This window comes from Crocuta crocuta, unplaced genomic scaffold (genome assembly GCF_008692635.1).
Source record: "Crocuta crocuta isolate KB4526 unplaced genomic scaffold, BGI_CrCroc_1.0 scaffold26, whole genome shotgun sequence".
Lineage (NCBI taxonomy): Eukaryota > Metazoa > Chordata > Mammalia > Carnivora > Hyaenidae > Crocuta > Crocuta crocuta.
Window position 1 is genome coordinate 1,151,973 of NW_027532249.1, and position 17,093 is coordinate 1,169,065.

Sequence of the window (17,093 nt, forward strand, 5' to 3'; positions counted from 1 at the left end):
CTGATTTTTTAGGAATGACTTTAGAATCACATGGTGAAATTTTATAATGATTTATTTGCCTTGCCACAGATTGAGTCTGAAATGTAGCTCTAGATAGTTGGATAATTTTCCCATTTATTTTGGTGCGATATCAGTTGAAGATTTCTAATCTTCTCTAGTGTAATTTTTAAAATTTATACACTGTGAGGAAATGTTCTATGATCTGAATAGCTTAACCAAAATTACAGGGCTGTTGGTAGCAGACAGGAGATTTAAAAATTATTTTAAATACTGACTTACTTGGAAAGAAATAAAACCTGTTTTTACTTCTTAATTGAATAAATTTTCTTTCTTCTCTAGGTCTCCTTTCTGTGAAGAAATAATTTGTTGCCGTGGAGACCAGGTGCGACTGGCAGTCCGTGTCCGAGTGTTTACTTACCCTGAATCTGCATGTGCTGTTTGGATCATGTTTGCTTGTAAATATCGCTCGGTATTATAGGACTAACCTTTCTATAAGAATACACCTGTGTTTTATTGAAATTTTACACATTGTACATTACTAGTTATTTAGAGGTTCATTATTTTAAAAATCACATTCTGGCTTGGATGTCATATTTTATTATTGTATATACCTGACTGATAATGTTTGAGAAAAATCATGTGTATATTTAAAAATTAAGAATGAAAAACTTGTATAAATCTGAGTGGAATTTAGTATAAATTAAGTGTATATTTTATTTTAATAAATGTTACTTTGTTTACAGTTATTCAGTAGTTTAAATATGAATATAAAACTTAACCCAGTTTTCTTTGCATTAACAGGCAATCAGAGAAATATTTATTTGTCTAAGGGTTTGAGCCATAGTAAATTCAATATAGATCATTATTTTTCATAGATCAAATGGGATTATTTTATATAAATTAGAAAATACATAACAGATATATTTATTAGATAGGTGGAAATACATTTTGATGAATTATCACTTTAGTGGTTTACCCATGGCTATAGGGATATTTGTGACTTTCCAGGGATTTATGGGAAGACTTCGATGCAATAATAGGAAAAACTAATACCAGAAAACATAAATATTAATAACAAAACAAACCTCACAGAAAAAGACATAATTTATACTTGTTTGATTCATCACAAAAATGAATTGAGTGTTTTAGAAAAAATTCATCATACTCTTTTGTTATGATACTGATAAACTGTTTTCTAAAATTAAATTTTTTTATATTTTTTTAAGAGAGAGAGATAGAGTGCAGGCTGGGGAGGGGCAGAGAGGGAGACACAGAATCTGTAGCAGGCTCCAGGCTCTGAGCTGTCAGTACAAAGCCCAACACAGGGCTCAAACTCACGATCTGATTTATGAGATCATGACCTGAACTGAAGTCGGACGCTTAACAGAGCCACCCAGTTTTCTAATTATAGAAACGGGTTTTTCTAATTATAGAAACAGGGAGTTTTCTATAATTAATATTTGCAGTCTGTTGCTAATTTTCTGTAGTCTAAGGATTCATTATTAGCCTCTTCATGGATTCCATCTTATGAACCCACATTTTTCTTTTTTCCCTTTTTTCATTGTGATAAAAACATCAGTGTATATGTAACTACTCTAAATTAGAGAATTATTATGTGAGGCCATTGAAAAATAAGCATATGTGAGGAACTCCATGCTGACAACTTGTTTTAAAATTGAGCAAGTTTTCTTTTTGTTTCATAAATTTTTTTTAACATTTATTTTTGAGAGAGGGAGAGCGTGTGTGCGCAATCAAGCTGAGGCGGGTCAGAAAGAGAGAGGGAGACACAGAATCCAAAGCAGGTTCCATCCAGCTTCTGAGGTGTTAGCACAGAGCCCAACGTTGGGCTCATACTCATGAACTGCAAGATCATGACCTGAGCCAAAGTCAGATGCTTAACTTACTGAGCCACTCAGGTGCCCCTAAAATTGAGCAAGTTTTAAAAGTGAGCAATAGTGAACATTAAAAAAGCTATAGCAATTTGACTTTTTGTGAGAAGCTGCATGATGTGGTAGATTAACTGTCCATTCAGCACCTCTGTGCACAGTTCTTGATTTGCTTGCTTTATCCATTGGCCTTAATTTTTAAGAAAGCACCTGTGCAAGTTTTTCTTTTTTCATCATTTTACTTCACCATTGCAAATAAAATGATTTAATGTTTTTAAAAAGAATTAAAATCTAGAGATACCCTAAAATTTACCTTTCGTTTATTTTTATATATAATAAATATTTATGACTTAGCTTGCTTAAAAAGTCTGAAAATATTCCTCTTCTCAATTTTCTTTGAAAACAATAATCAGATGTTTCTTGTGAGACTGTCACGATTTTATAGAGAATTAGCAAAATAAGAATTAAGACTTTTTTATTCTGTTGTCAAAATTACTCATAAAGCTGTCAATAGAGAAAATTGCTTATAATTTTCAACTTTTGGAACAAACTATTTATGAGGCACATACTAAGAGGCAGACTATGTTAATTAAGATCAAGGCTGTGTTATCATTGATGCAGGGCTTCCTGCCTTACTGTACCAGAGTAACACATGTATTCATAAAGCACCTTTGATATAAATTCTAAAATAAATTTCTTTTTTATGCACTTTAATACAGTCTAGCATTAATAATTTTCTGTAAAGTTGGTTTACTTCAAGAGATTATTTCAGTGCATTTATCACTAGAATTCTACTCTTATTACTAATTTTCTTTTTAAAAATTAAATATATCTTGTCTATTTAGCTGTCATAAAAGTTGTTTTCCTATTAAAAATGTAGTTTTTTATATAATGTCTTTAATGTGTTCTTTTTGACAATATGTACATTAATGCAGTTCTCTATACATATATATGTGTGTATGTATAATACATAGGTGTATGTATTTAGTAGAAGACTATCAGAAACCTAGAAATTTCATTACTCAAGCATGAACCTGTTGAATAAAACTGATTAAATTTAGTTCCAACCAAGTGAACAGTTCAAGTGCTGTTAAATTTTTTTCTTGTATTGAGGTATACATTTTTTTATATGATCTGCAAAAACACATCAATAACCTGGCAATTCTGGAAAGTACACATATTTGAAACTCAATTTTCTACTTTTTAACCAAGATAAGTTTTTCATTTTTTAACATTTTTTTAAATGTTTTATTTATTTTTGAGAGAGAGATAGAGACAGCATGAGCAGGGGAGGGTCAGAGAGAGAGGGAGACACAGAATCCGAAACAGGTTCCAGGCTCTGAGCTAGCTGTCAGCACAGAGCCTGACACGGGGCTCGAACCTGTGAACTGTGAGATCATGACCTGAGCTAAAGTGGCACGCTTAACTGACTGAGCCACCCAGGCACCCCAACAAAGACGAGTTTTGAACCAAATGAAGAGTAGGCTTTATATTTGAAAAGACTATTGCTATTAAAGTAGTATTCTGTGCCATATAGCTAACCATCAGAAGGCATTAGTTACAAACCATCATTTTTTTAAACTAACCCATTCACACTTCTGATTTCATGCTTACTAAATAGGAATTTAGTTTTGCTTAGACTATAGATAACAATTTCATACTTTCTACTTAACGGAGATAAGTACATGAATTAGATGATCTGTTTTTTAACGTGCCCTTAACTTTTTTTTTTCCTTAAATGATTTATTGTTAAGTTGGTTTCCATATAACACCCAGTGCTCATCCCAACAAGTGTCCTCCCCCATGCCCATCACCCCTCTTCCCCTCTCCCCCACCTCTATCAGCCCTCAGTTTGTTCTCGGCATTCAACAGTCTCTCATGGTTTGCCTCCCTCCCTCTCCCCCACTATTTTTTCCCTTCTCCCTTATTGTCCTCTGTTAAGTTCCTCCTAATCCGCCTATACGTGCAAACATATGGTATCTGTCCCTCTCTGCCTTACTTATTTCGCTCAGCATAACACCCTCAAGTTCCATCCACGTTGCTACACATGGCCAGATTTCATTCTTTCTCATTGCCATGTAGTATTCCATTGTGTGGATAAACCGCATCTTCTTGATCCATTTGTCCGTTGATGGACACTTAGGCTCTTTTCGTGTTTTGGCTATTGTTGAGAGTGCTGCTATGAACATTGGGGTACATGTGCCCCTATGCATCAGCACTCCTGTATCCCTTGGGTAAATTCCTAGCAGTGCTACTGCTGGGTCATAGGGGAATTATATTGTTAATTTTTTGAGGAACCTCCATACTGTTTTCTAGAGGGGCTACACCATTTTACATTCCCACCAACAGTGCAAGAAGGTTTCCGTTTCTCCACATCCTCACCAGCATCTATAGTTTCCTGATTTGTTCATTTTAGCCACTCTGGCCAGTGTGAGGTGGTATCTCAGTGTGGTTTTTATTTATATTTCCCTGATGATGAGGGACGCTGAATGTGCTCTTAACTTTTAAACCAATGGGAAAGTAGGATTGTTTTTGAGCTATTGGTAGTTGAAAAATAATTTGGGATTAGCCAAAGCCTTTATAAAATATTAAAAACAAAATAGTCAAACATATAAACTAGAAGCCATCTAATTTTGAAGGACCTATCCTGTTTATAGCATATATTCTACATTTCAAACACAAGTTCTCTTATAATCATTAATGCACTTAAATGTGGGTATTAAATGTTTAATATTTTCTTCTGAGATTTGGTTGGCATAGTCCTTGTAATTACATTTGACCTGTATTTGGTTTGTGTATTCACTACATGACACCAGTGTTGAAATAGTCATGGATATTAGAAGGGAAGATAGAAGAGGTTATTGGTCATTAGTTCACATCTATTCTTAGGAATGATTTCTTTCTCTGATTCTATGGAATTTAGACTTGAACTAATACTCCAAAACAGACGTTTCCTAGTGTTTTTGAAGGTAGCTATTTTTTTTTTTTTGGTTTTGCATCTATAATTAGAGTTTTAAATACCTTTATACTTAGGCCATTTTTACATGTGATTTAATACTTCATGGCTTTGAATTACAGGATTTTGGACTTGAATGGAATCTTAGGTCTTCCAGTCCACTTAATTTATATAGTAATGAAATGGAGATCTAGAGAAGTGAAGTTCCATGTCCAAAGATAGTATTTCGAATAGCAGATCAGTTCTAGAGCCAAGTTCTGACTTTGAGTTTACTTCTTTCTGCTGTATGTCTATACAAAGTGAGTTTTTCTCTCTGGGGATGGCATTTCTAGGTATGACCAAGTAACTCACGTAGTATGGAAAATTTTCTTTTTAGTGGTTCTACCGAAGACAAAGGGATATGGAAGACACCAGTCTTTATGGTAGTTATCACATAATCTATCAAAAATTGCAGTAATATTTGGAGTATCAAGTCAATGTCTTAGAGGGACAGTGAGCTGATTGAGATTTCTTGTGGTGTAGAATTCAACTATTTGTATACTTAAGAGATTTAATAAATCGACATACAAGAGTAGTGCCCACTAACATGCATCTAGAAAATATTTCAGTCATATTCAGTCTAGTAGAGAATTAATTCTGAAATCCATTTATTTACAAATTAGTTGTTTAACTGGCCACTTGTTACTGAAATTTTAAAAATTCTTTTCCTTGTACAAAGTGTACAGTGAGGGAATGGGAGCGATGGGAGCACAAAATGTAAGATGAACATCAGAAGTTAAATCTATTTGATTTCAACATAAGCAAACATTTTATCACTAATTTTAACAGCTTTATTAATATAATTTGTCTACTGTACAATTAACCATGTTAAAGTATATAATTCAAAAAAGTATGTAACTCAGTTGTTTGTACCATAGTCAGACATATGTGCAACCATCATCAATCAATTTTAGAACATTTTATCACCTCATAAAGAAACCCTGTACCCTTCAGCTATTACGCTATCTCCCTTCTTTGCCTCCAGCTATTACTCTCCTATCTCCCTTCTTTGCCTCCTAGCCCTAAGCGAGCACTAATCTACTTTCTGTGTAGATTTCTCTATTTTGGATCTTCTCATGAATGGAATCGTACATGGTCTTTTGTGACTGGCTTCTTTCACTTAGCATAATGTCTTTAAGATTTAATCATGTGGTAGCATGTATCATTATGTCATTCCTTTTTATGGGCAAATTTTCCATTGCATAGATACATCATAATTATTAGTCAGTAGACATTTTGGTTGTTTCCACCTTTTGGCTAAATAATGGTGCTGTAAACATTCATGTCCAAGGTTTTGTGTGGGGATGTGTCTTCATTTCTCTTGAGTATATGCCTAGGAGAGGAATTGCTGGGCTAATATGATAACATTTTAGTGGAATGCCAAATAGATTTCTAAAGCAGCTGTACCACTTTCCAGTCCCACCAGCAGTGGATAAGGGTTCTGATTTCCTCACATTCTTGACAACACCTTGTTATTACCTGACTCTGATTCTAGTCATCCTAGGGGGTGTGAAGTGGTATCTCCCTGTGGTTTTTATATGCATTTCCCTAATGGCTAATGATGCTGGGCATTTTTTGTGTGTGTGCTTATTGGCCATTTGTATATCTGCTTTGAAGAAATGTCTATTTGGATCCATTGCCCATTTTTAAGTTGGATTGTCTTTTTATTTTTGAGTTGTGAGAGTCCTTTTATATATTTTAAATACAAGTCTCCTTTCAGATAATATGATTTGTCTATGCTTTCTTCCATTCTGTGGGTTGTCTTCATTTTCTTGATTGTGTCTTTGAAGTACTAAAGTTTTTAATTTTGACCAAGGCCAATGTATCTGTTTTGTTGTTGCTCTTGCTTTTCTTGTCATATCTAAGAGTCCGTTGCCAAATCCAAGGTGATGAAGATTTACCCCTATGTTTTCTTCTAAGACTTTTATGGTGTTAGCTCTTAGGTCTTTGATCCCTTTTTAAGTTAAGTTTTGTGTATCTTGTCAGGTAACATTCTTCATTCTTTTACATATAAATATTGAGGTGTTTCATCACCATTTGTTGAAAAGACTATTCTATCCCCATTGAATGATCTTGACACCCTTGTCAGTTGACAAAAGATGTAGGAATAGAGAGTCATGATTCTCTATTGTTATTGTGCCAGTCTTTTTATTGTTCCCCTACCACACATTTTGATTATCTATTATTGCTTTGTTGTACATTTTGAAATTGGAAAGTTTGAGGGGTGTCTGGCTGGCTCGGTTGGTTGAGTATGTGACTCTTGATCTTGGGGGTGTGAGTTCAAGCCCCATGTTGGGTGTAGACCTTAATTTAAAAGAAAAGGAAATTGGGAATTGTGAGAATCCTCCAACTTTGTTCTTTTTCAAGATTGTTTTGACTATTCTGAGTCCTCTGCAATTCCATATGAATTTCAGAATCAGTTTGTCAATTTCTATAAAACACCAGAAGTTTTTGTTTTTGTTTGTTAGTGTTTCAGGAGTAGAATCCAGTGATTCATCCATCTGAATGGATACTTACATACAATACCCAATGCTCATCACAAGTGCCCTCTTATTGCCCATCACTCATCTAGCCCATCTCCCACCTATCTCCCTCTGTCAATCCATTAGTTTGTTCTCTGTCATTAAGAGTCTCTTGTAGTTTGTTTCCCTCTCTTCTCTTCCCTCCCTCTTCCCATGTTAATCTGTTTTGATTCTTAAATTCTACATGAGTGAAATCATGGTATTTGTCTTTCTCTGATTAATGTATTTCACTTAGCATAACATATTCTACCTCCAGTCACGTCACTGCAAATGGCCAGATCAGACACCAGGATTCTAAAAGGTGTTGCCTTGAATTTGTGGATTGCTTTGGGAAGTATTGTCTTTTCTTTCTTTCTTTCTCTCTTTCTCTTTCTTTCTCTCTTTCTCTCTTTCTCTCTCTCTCTCCCTTTCTTTTTTTCTTTCTTTCTTTCTTTCTTTCTTTCTTTCTTTCTCTCTCTCTCTCTCTCTCTCTCTTTCTTTTGCCGCATGCCCAACATGGGGCTTGAACTCACAATCTTGAGATCAAGAGTTTCATGTTTTACCAAGTGACCCAGCCAGGTCAGGTGTCCCTTGGGTAGTATTGCCATCTTAACAATGTTAAGTTGTTTGATTTATGAACATGGGTTGTTTTCCCATTTATTTTAAATCTTTAATTTTCCTCAACAATGTTTTGTAGTTTGCAGAGTATAAGTTTTCTACTTTTGTTAAATTTATTCCCATTTTATCTTTTTGATGCTATTGTAAATGTTTTCTTAGTGTCATTTTTGGCTTGTTCATTGCAAGTGAATAGAAATACAATTGATTTTTGTATGTGATCTTGTATCATGCAATCTCATTGACCTCATTTAGTAATTAATTCTAATAGTTTTTTTAGTGGCTCCTTAGGATTTTCTTTATACACAACGATGACACCTGCAAATAGAAGTAGTTTTTACCTCTACATTTCCAATCTAGATGTCATTCATTCATTCATTCTCTCATTCATTTGCCTGATTGCTCTGGCTAGTACCTCCAACACAGTAGTGAAGAGAAGTGATGAGAGCGGATGATATTGTCTTGTTCATGATGTTATGGGGAAATCACTCTTTCACCATTAACTATGATGTTAACTGTTTTCTTCATAGATGCCCTATATCGGATTGAAGAAGTTCCCATCTAACACCTAGTTGTGTTTATTTTTATCATGAAAGGGTGTTGGATTTTTGTCAAATGCTCTTTCTGCATGTATTGAGATGATCATGTGATTTTTGTTTCTTATTTATTGATATAATGTATTACATGACTTGATTTTCAAATGTTAAACCAGCTTTGCAATTCTGGGATAAATTGTAGTTGGTCATGGTGTATAATTCTTTTTATATATGCTGCTATATGTTCAGTTTGCTAGTATTTTGATAAGGATATTTTTGGTCTGTATTCATAAGAGATACTGGTTTGTAGTTTACTTGTCTTGTGATATCTTTATCTGATTTTGATATCAGGATAATACTGGTCTTATAAAATGAATTGGGAAGTGTTCCTCACTTCTGTTTTTTGGAAGAGTTTGTGAAAAGTTGATTTAGTTTTCACTTTAATTGGTAGAATTCAGAAGCCATCTGGTCCTGGGCTTTGTGAGTAGTTTTTTGATTACTAACTCAATTGCTTCACATGTTATAGGTCTATCCAGATTGTCTATTTCTTCTTGAGGCAGTTTTGATGGTTGGTGTCTTTCTAGGAACTTATCCATTCAATCTAAGTTATCTAATTTTGGTATACAGTTGTTCATAGTATGTCTTCCTAATCCTTTTTATATTTATAAGGTCAGTGGTGATGATTCCTCTTTCTGATTCTACTAATGGGAGTCTTCTCTCTCTTTTTTTCCAATTTTGTTGATCTTAACAAAGAACTAGAGTTTGTTGTCACTGATTTTTCTTTGTTGTTTTTCTATTCCTTTTTCATTCATTTCTACCCTGATCTTTATTATTTCTTTCTTCTTCCTTTAGGCTTAGTTGTACTTTTTCTAGTATCTTAAGACAGAAGGTTGGGTTATTGATTTGAGATCTTTCTTCTTTCTTAATATATTACAGCTATAAATGTTCCTGTAAGCACTCCTGTAAACACTTCCTATATGCATCTCAGAAATTTTTGTATGTTTTTCTTTATTTTCATCCATCTCAAAGTATCTTCTGATGTCTTTTTTGATTTCTTCTTTGACCCATTGGCTACTTAGGAGTATGTTAATTTCCATATGTTTGCAAGTTAACCAATATTTTCTCCTGCTGTTGATTTCTAATTTCTTTCTATTGTGACCACGGAACATACTTTGTATTATTTCTATCCTCTTAATTTATTGAGGTTTGTATTATGGTTTAACATATAGTGTATCCTGGAGAATGTTCACATGTGCATTAAGGAGAAAAAGTATATTCTGTTAGATGTCTGTTAGGTCTAGCTGCTTAGAGTGTTCAAATATATCCTTGTTTATGTATTCATTAATGGTTTATTCTAATTATTCAGTCATTAATGAAAGAAGAGTATTAAAGTCCTCTTATTTTTTTTAAATTTAAGTTTATTTATTTTGAGAGAGAGGGAGTGAAAGAATCCCAAGCAGGCTCAGTACTAACATTTTGATGTAGCACTCGAATTCACAAACCATGAGATCATGACCTGTGTTGAAATTAAGAGTTGGATGCTTAACCAACTGAGCCACCCAAGTGCCCCTAAAGTCCTCCAACTATTGCTGTTGAATTGTTTATTTCTCCCTATATTCCTTTCAGGTTTTATTTCATGTATTTTGGTGTTCTGATATATAGGATTATAATTGTTATGTGCATATATCCTTGTTTAAATGTCCATTTTTGTCTCTAATAATATTTTTGTTTTAAAGTCTACTTTTTCTGATATTAGTATAGCTTTCTTGTGGTTGTTGTTTGCATGATTATATCTTCTTCTATCCTTTAACTTTTAATCAATTCATATCTTTCAGTATAAAGTGTATCTCCTGTATTAGTATAGTCAAATCTTTTTTTTTTTCCAGTCTGTGCCTTTTGTCTGGATTTTAAATCCATTCACATTGAATGTTCTTATTGATATAGCTGGGTTTAATGTCTGCCATTCAACTTTTTCTTTTCTTTGTGTTTCATGCCTTTTTTATTCCTTCATTTCCCCTTTACTGCTTGCTTTGCATTAAGTGAATATTTTCTAATGAAGCATGTAATGGTCTTTAACCATTTTGTCACTATATTTTTAAGTTTATTTATTTTTTGATAGTTGCTCTAGGGTTTTCTCATTTACATCTTAACTTATGAGACTCAGCTTTAGTTTTATACTACCTTAATTCCGGTGATAAATGGAATTTTTTTAAACTAAAGTTATGAATAATGTTTTGAATGAAACTTGATTGCTTTTTTTTGGCAATATATTACGAAAACTAGTGTCTTTGGATTAGTTAAAAAAATGTTAAGGTGGAATCTTCAGTTCTTAATAAATCTGATAGTAAGAATTAGTTAAATAGCTTATATATTACCAGTAGCAGTTGTTTTAAATGTAATAGAAGAAATTAATTCAAAGATGATTTCTTTGTAAATTTCCATGGCAATATTGGGTTCTTTTTCAAAGACATTTTCAGAAGTCTTTTTGAAATATGTCTTTATAAGCCTTAGTGTCCATCAACAGACGAATGGATCAAGAAGATGTGGTTTATCTATACCATGGAATACTACATGGCAATGAGAAACAATGAAATCTGGCCATGTGTAGCAACATGGATGGACCTTGAGGGTGTTATGCTGAGTGAAATAAGTCAGGCAGAGAAGGACAAATATCATATGTTTGCACGTATAGGAGGATTAGGAGGAACTTAACGGAGGAACAAGGGGGAGAAGAAGGGGGGAAATGGTGGGGGAAAGGGAGAGAGGCAAACCATGAGAGACTCTTGAATGCTGACAAAAACTGAGGACTGATGGATGGAGGGGGGAGGGGGGATGGGCATGGAGGAGGGCACTTGTGGGGATGAGCACTGGGTGTTATGTGGAAACTAATTTGGCAATAAACTATTTGTAAAAAAAAAAAAAGAAAGAAAGTAGAAATATGTCTTTATATAGTATATTTTTCCCGAATATATGTAAGAGAGGTTCTAGTCATTTGGTCAGCCGCTGAAAAATGCTACTTTTTGTGTTGCGAACTGCACAGGTAAAAATGGCAGGATACTTATGGATTCGCATTAAATAATTTCTTGTGATCTTTTAATAGACTTCTATCTGTTACTTCATAAACTCTTCTTAGTTATTTTGCACATTTTTAGGTGCTTTGAATGCATTTTAAGTATTAATGTGTTAATGTACTTTACAAGAGAAATTCAAGGTGTTAACACTATGCCATATGTTATGTTCACTCTTGCATAATGACAAGCTTTCCTGAGCGGGAGAGAAATAAGTGGAGATATATAGCTAGGTGGCTGAGAATTTGAAATATCCCTGGGTATGTTTGTAGGAATGTGGTATAAATGAATGTCCTCTATCTTATGTGTTAGATCAGATTAAAAGTTGTGAACAGTTGGCCTAAATTATCTTGGTGCTTGCTTTAGTGCTGTATTTTAGCTGAGGAATGTTGGCCCAGTATTTATAATGCTACAGCATAAAAAAAAAAAATTGCTTCTGCTACAAAGAAACAAATGAATACTATATAATTTAGTTAAAACTAAAAATGTCAATGGCATTATGACAATATTGCAGTTGAAAAATGATAGTTACTAAAGTGTTAGGAAGTTTGTTTAAAATATTGTCATAGTTTTAGGTTGAGATATAGGAGTCATGTCCTTATAAATTTTAATGTCAATGATCTTTGCTAACATCTTTTAGAAAGGATTATGATTACTAGGCAAAAAGTAGGAGCCAAGTTAACCCTTCCAGTTCCCACGAGTAATGAACATGCATAGCAAATGAAAGAAAGACATTGTACTCCATTAATGACTATTGAGAAAGGATCAGAGGACACAGGAATTCAGGTTAAGAAAATAGTTTGGGGGAAAACCTGAGGAAAAAGCACTGCTAAAATAAATAAGGAGTACTTCCCTACCTATACCCATCCACAAAAATTACCAAAGCAAGGCTTAATTCATTGCTTATTTAATTGAATTAAAAGTAAGCCATATTTTGTGTTAGTTACATATTAACCTTGGAAGAGAAGTAAACTTTTCACAGAATCACAGTAGAATATACTGGGGTCAAGAGCAGTTCCCTAGTACTGCACATTATATATCTGCCCATTAGGAAAAAAAGACCATCTTTTCAACAACAAGAAAGGGACTTTTTTTTTTTTGTATAAAGTTCAGCAAGCATTAAATATGGAGGTTTGAAAAAATATTCTAGCTTTAATCTCATCAGTCTGACTTCATTTTCACAGTAAAAAAAACAACAAAGTATGATTTCAGTCTGAAAATGGATTCTTTCTCTTTAACTTACACAACCTAAAACTCTGGTTTCTTAAAAGTTTTATTGAGAATTCTACATTTTCAAGCAATTATTGTCAAACATCAAAATTTTGCTATCAAGTAAAGATATTTTTGTGCCTTGTATACTTTTCAATTTTCCATTGGAATTAAGAAATAAGCTACTGCTTATCCTAACTTGAAATCTGATGAGAAGTAAGGTAATGTGGCTAAAAAACAGGATCTGGAAAGCTTATGTTAAAGGAAATATATTTGAATTACTTTTGGTAACTGTCAGTAATTTGGGGGAGGGGGTAAGTCACTTAACTCTGCAGACTCAAATTTTTATAAGTAAAATAATGGGTTGTTGTAAAATTTAGATCTACAAGGTCTTTTCCAAATCAAATCTTCTTTACTAATTGAAGCTAATGATTCTATTTATATTCAGAATCAAAAGGCCATCTCTTCTTCTTGGTTTAAAAGTAATTGTTTCAAAGGAGAATCACATTAATAAGGTGAAACATGACTATTGTTTGACCTAGTATTTCCCCAAATCCTTCATGAACATATCAATATGCTACTGTTGAAATATTTTACCTCATTCCTCTACTTTTCCCCAGTTTTTATCAGTGAGTATGTAACTTGATCTCATCAAAGTAGGATTGGTACATTTTTTAATATATTAGATTCTACGGAATGAATATGTTGTGGAAAACACTGGTTTAGGATACAATTTATTCATGGGTATTTTCTAAACGTTTCTCAATAAACATGTATCTTTGGCATAGGGGAAAAAAAGTTAATTCTTTTACAAGTATAGACCAGAGGAAACCAATTGTGTTGTGTTTTTATCTGTTCTATATACTGGTTCTCTGTATAAGAAGGTCACATGCTAGTTTTCATGATTAATTTTAAAGATTTTAGGCTGATATTCAGTTTGATTACCAAAATTAGAAGAGGTGCGTTTCAAACTGCACTTTAGGATTGTTGATGGAATTAACCTCCTTGGAGGAGTGATAATTTGCAATTCTTTGATGGGGATGGAGATATTATAGGTCACCTTGAAAATAATTACTATCAGGAGATGACCACTATGGTGAAACCCAATGCCAGGACAAATGGAGGGAGACGGGGTATCATCACATTATTCTTTGAAAATGTTTGAAATACCAAAAGTTCAGTTGATCATAGTGGTATGTTTAAGTTTAAAGCATCTGCTTTTTTGCACTACTCATGTTTGGTGGAGTGAAGAATGAAGTGTGAGGACTTTTTTCTTGCTCTGTGCCAATGTAGAGAGACATTGTAAGTAGCAGAAAGAGCTGAGCTGGTCAGGAGGCCTGGATTCCAGTCCCACCTCTTTCATTTATTAGTCCTTTATTTTGTCTTCTGTAGGATAAGAATAATAGTTTCTGACCTTCAAGTTGTATAACTGAAGAAAGCACTTTGAAATTATAAAATATTCACTTTTAAAATTGTAGTATAATTGTGGGCAATTAAAATTTAGGTTGTAACCACTGAAAAAAAATATGCTGTTCTATTTTTTCCTTTTTGGTGCACTTTTCTAGGTGAATGTGCCTCTTAGGAGCAATTGCCTGGGAGTAACTGGATTAAGCTTGGGCTGCACAAGCAGATTGTGCTCCCTGAAGGCCATGCTCCCTGAAAGACTCAGAGCAGCTCAGCCAGCATGTCCAGAGTGTGAAGCATGAAGTACATTTATTCTGCAAAAATGATAAGTAAAAAGATTAAAAATTTCAAGGATTCCATTTTTAATAAATGCAGCAACAAAATCAATGAAAACTAAAATCTTAGAGTAACACATGCCACTATTTTTCACAGATCTCACAGCACCTTGAAAGAGAAATTTACATGTTGATTTGAGTTGTTCAGATGTTTTAAATACAAAGAGCAATTTTTTTAAAGTGGTGAAGCCAAGAATAAAAAAATAAAATCAGTGACAGAAATTGGAACAAAATATACTGTACAAGAAGGTATTTGAATCTTTGAATATGAATTGAAAATGAGAAAATGGGAAGGTGCCAAATCATTCCACAGTACTGCTTGAGCCCTGAGAATATATGGACCTCTGATAGTCATTGAGTTGTCAGCTGTCACCTTCTCAGAGTGTTGTGATGATGGATGAGGGGCTTATCAAAATTTCAAAACGTTCTGAAAATCATATAAAAAGCAGAATTATACTGTTTATATAAAAATGTGTCGAGCATTCAGGTTATGTAAGGAGATTTATAATAGAAGATAGCTAGGATTTTTTTTTTTAAATAATTTATTGTCAAATTAGTTTCCACAGATAGCTAGGATTTTGGAGGTTTATCTTTTATTCTTTCGTGCATACATCAAACAATATTCTACTTGTCATCTTGCCTCAACTTAATTCAGTATAAACTCACAATGGCCAGAAAGTTATACAGTATATCAGTCATGATTTTGTATCTGGAAATAAAAACAAAACAAAAAAACCCCCCAAACACCTTCTTATATAATGTTCCTGTGAGTCAATGCCATGTTTTTCTTAGGAAAATGTATTAGTATGTTTAAAAATTATCACTTAGAAAAGGAAAAAAATCATGTTGTGGAGTCATTTTAAAGAATACATCTTTTAATGTTAACATTTGAGGTAAAATGTGGATTTTTTTCTTCCATTCCCTTCTTCCTTTCACTATTAACCTTTACTTGGAGATTTGTTTATTGCTCTATGCCAGGAGTAGCAAGTGACTGGCTCGTGGATTTATCAGTTGATTAATTTGCTTAACTTGTCTTTTGTGGGGGGAGTAAAGATAAGGACAAAAATATAATTGATCTTGGCTATAGCTATCAAAGTGAAACAGGACAGCAAATATCATATACCGCCAGGAGATGGTGATGTTGTCCATAAAGGTAGACCATTTAGCTGTTTTCTGCAATGTTGGAACTGTTTTAAAGCCCTCTGTATTTTCAAACTTCACACACGATCTAAAGTTTTTAAATGCCAAATTTTGTGAATGCTTTCCCACTTTTAAATCAAGAGGTTTTAGTTCCATATCTGTATCATATAAAGAATTAGACCTTCTCAGGGCATTGGCACACATAGCACACTTTTGCAAATGGGATTATGAACCTATAATTAAGTGATGTTACTTAAGGGGGTGTTTTTTTTATCCCTTATAGTGAAATTATAATGGGATGACTAGGGAGAAACTTTTTTTCTCCCCTCTCTTTTAAATTCCTTACTCTTTTAAAAAATATCCTTTTGATTTTCTCCTCCCCACTACTGCTGTATAGTACCTTAACCATGAATAATAGACCTCTGTAATTTCTACTGCAAGATGCCGTTGTTTAGAGTGTGAGATCTAATATTACACACAAAACTGCCTTAAAAGCTTTACTCGTAGTTACTACAAATTTCTTACTTGGTTGATATTTTCAACTGTCAAATTCTCACACAGGACTAGCCTCAGAGCGGAATGTTACCAAGTAAACTTATTTTCCAAAGAGTGATTGTTTTATCTAAGAATTATGTTTTATTGCATAACCTAATGAATTCAGCTAGGCCCTCGGGAATACAGTATTTCTTTCTTTCATTCTATGGCTAATTGCCCTCAGTTCAATTTTGCCACTGCGATACCAATTCCACATCGCTACTGGGTTAATTGGACAATGATGAGTGTGATCATTGGAGACCTTATTTTAGTGAGTTTTAGAAACGTTACAAAATGAATCCGGAAGGACGCCGAAATTAATGTCAACAAAATTATTTGCAACATGTTTATATCCCAGGCCCTGATCTACGCGCTTGGGGGAAGTCAGTGAGCAAAACCCATAAAAGGCTTCCGTCCTCATGGGGCTTACAATGAAGATGGGAGGGCCTATTCAATACAATACATCTAAATAGATTATACGGTATACTGATGGCGACAGCTACTCCAGAAATAGCAAAAGCGGGTCCGGGGCATGATGAAGGCGCGAGGCCGGGCGCAATACGAAGTCGGCTGGTCAAGAGAAACCGCGTGGAGGCTTGAAGGAGGCGCGAGGTCGGCGCCCTGCAGGGAGGTCCTGCGGCGGATGGGGGCAGGGGAGCCGGCCCGGGAACCGATGCCGGAGCAGTTCAACAGATCTTTATTAGGAATTCGCTCCAGGGTGGATTCGGGTTCCTAACTAGACTTCCGGCGAGCCAATTCCTGGGGGATCCAGCGCCAGCGGCCTCCCCGCCTGGCGGGGGACGGCTGCGCTCGGAGCGATCAGCGCGGCGGCGGAGCGCCCACCTGAGCCCCCAGCGGTGCAGACCCCCT

General features: G+C 34.4%; 1 protein-coding gene across 3 annotated transcripts in view; it reads left to right on the forward strand.

Annotated features, from left to right (window-relative positions):
- CEP76 (centrosomal protein 76) overlaps positions 1 to 14,560 on the forward strand; it is a 36,285-nt gene extending 21,725 nt beyond the window's left edge. For 2 of the 3 annotated variants that reach the window (XM_077778130.1, XM_077778132.1), the window contains exon 12: positions 340 to 2,962. In XM_077778130.1, the coding sequence (XP_077634256.1) occupies positions 340 to 478 (139 nt within the window). In that variant the 3' untranslated portion in view covers positions 479 to 2,962. Of the gene's footprint in view, positions 1 to 339; positions 2,963 to 14,375 lie in introns of those variants that run through there. The other variant, XM_077778131.1, reaches the window with a different exon arrangement.
- The last annotated feature ends 2,533 nt before the right edge of the window (positions 14,561 to 17,093 follow it).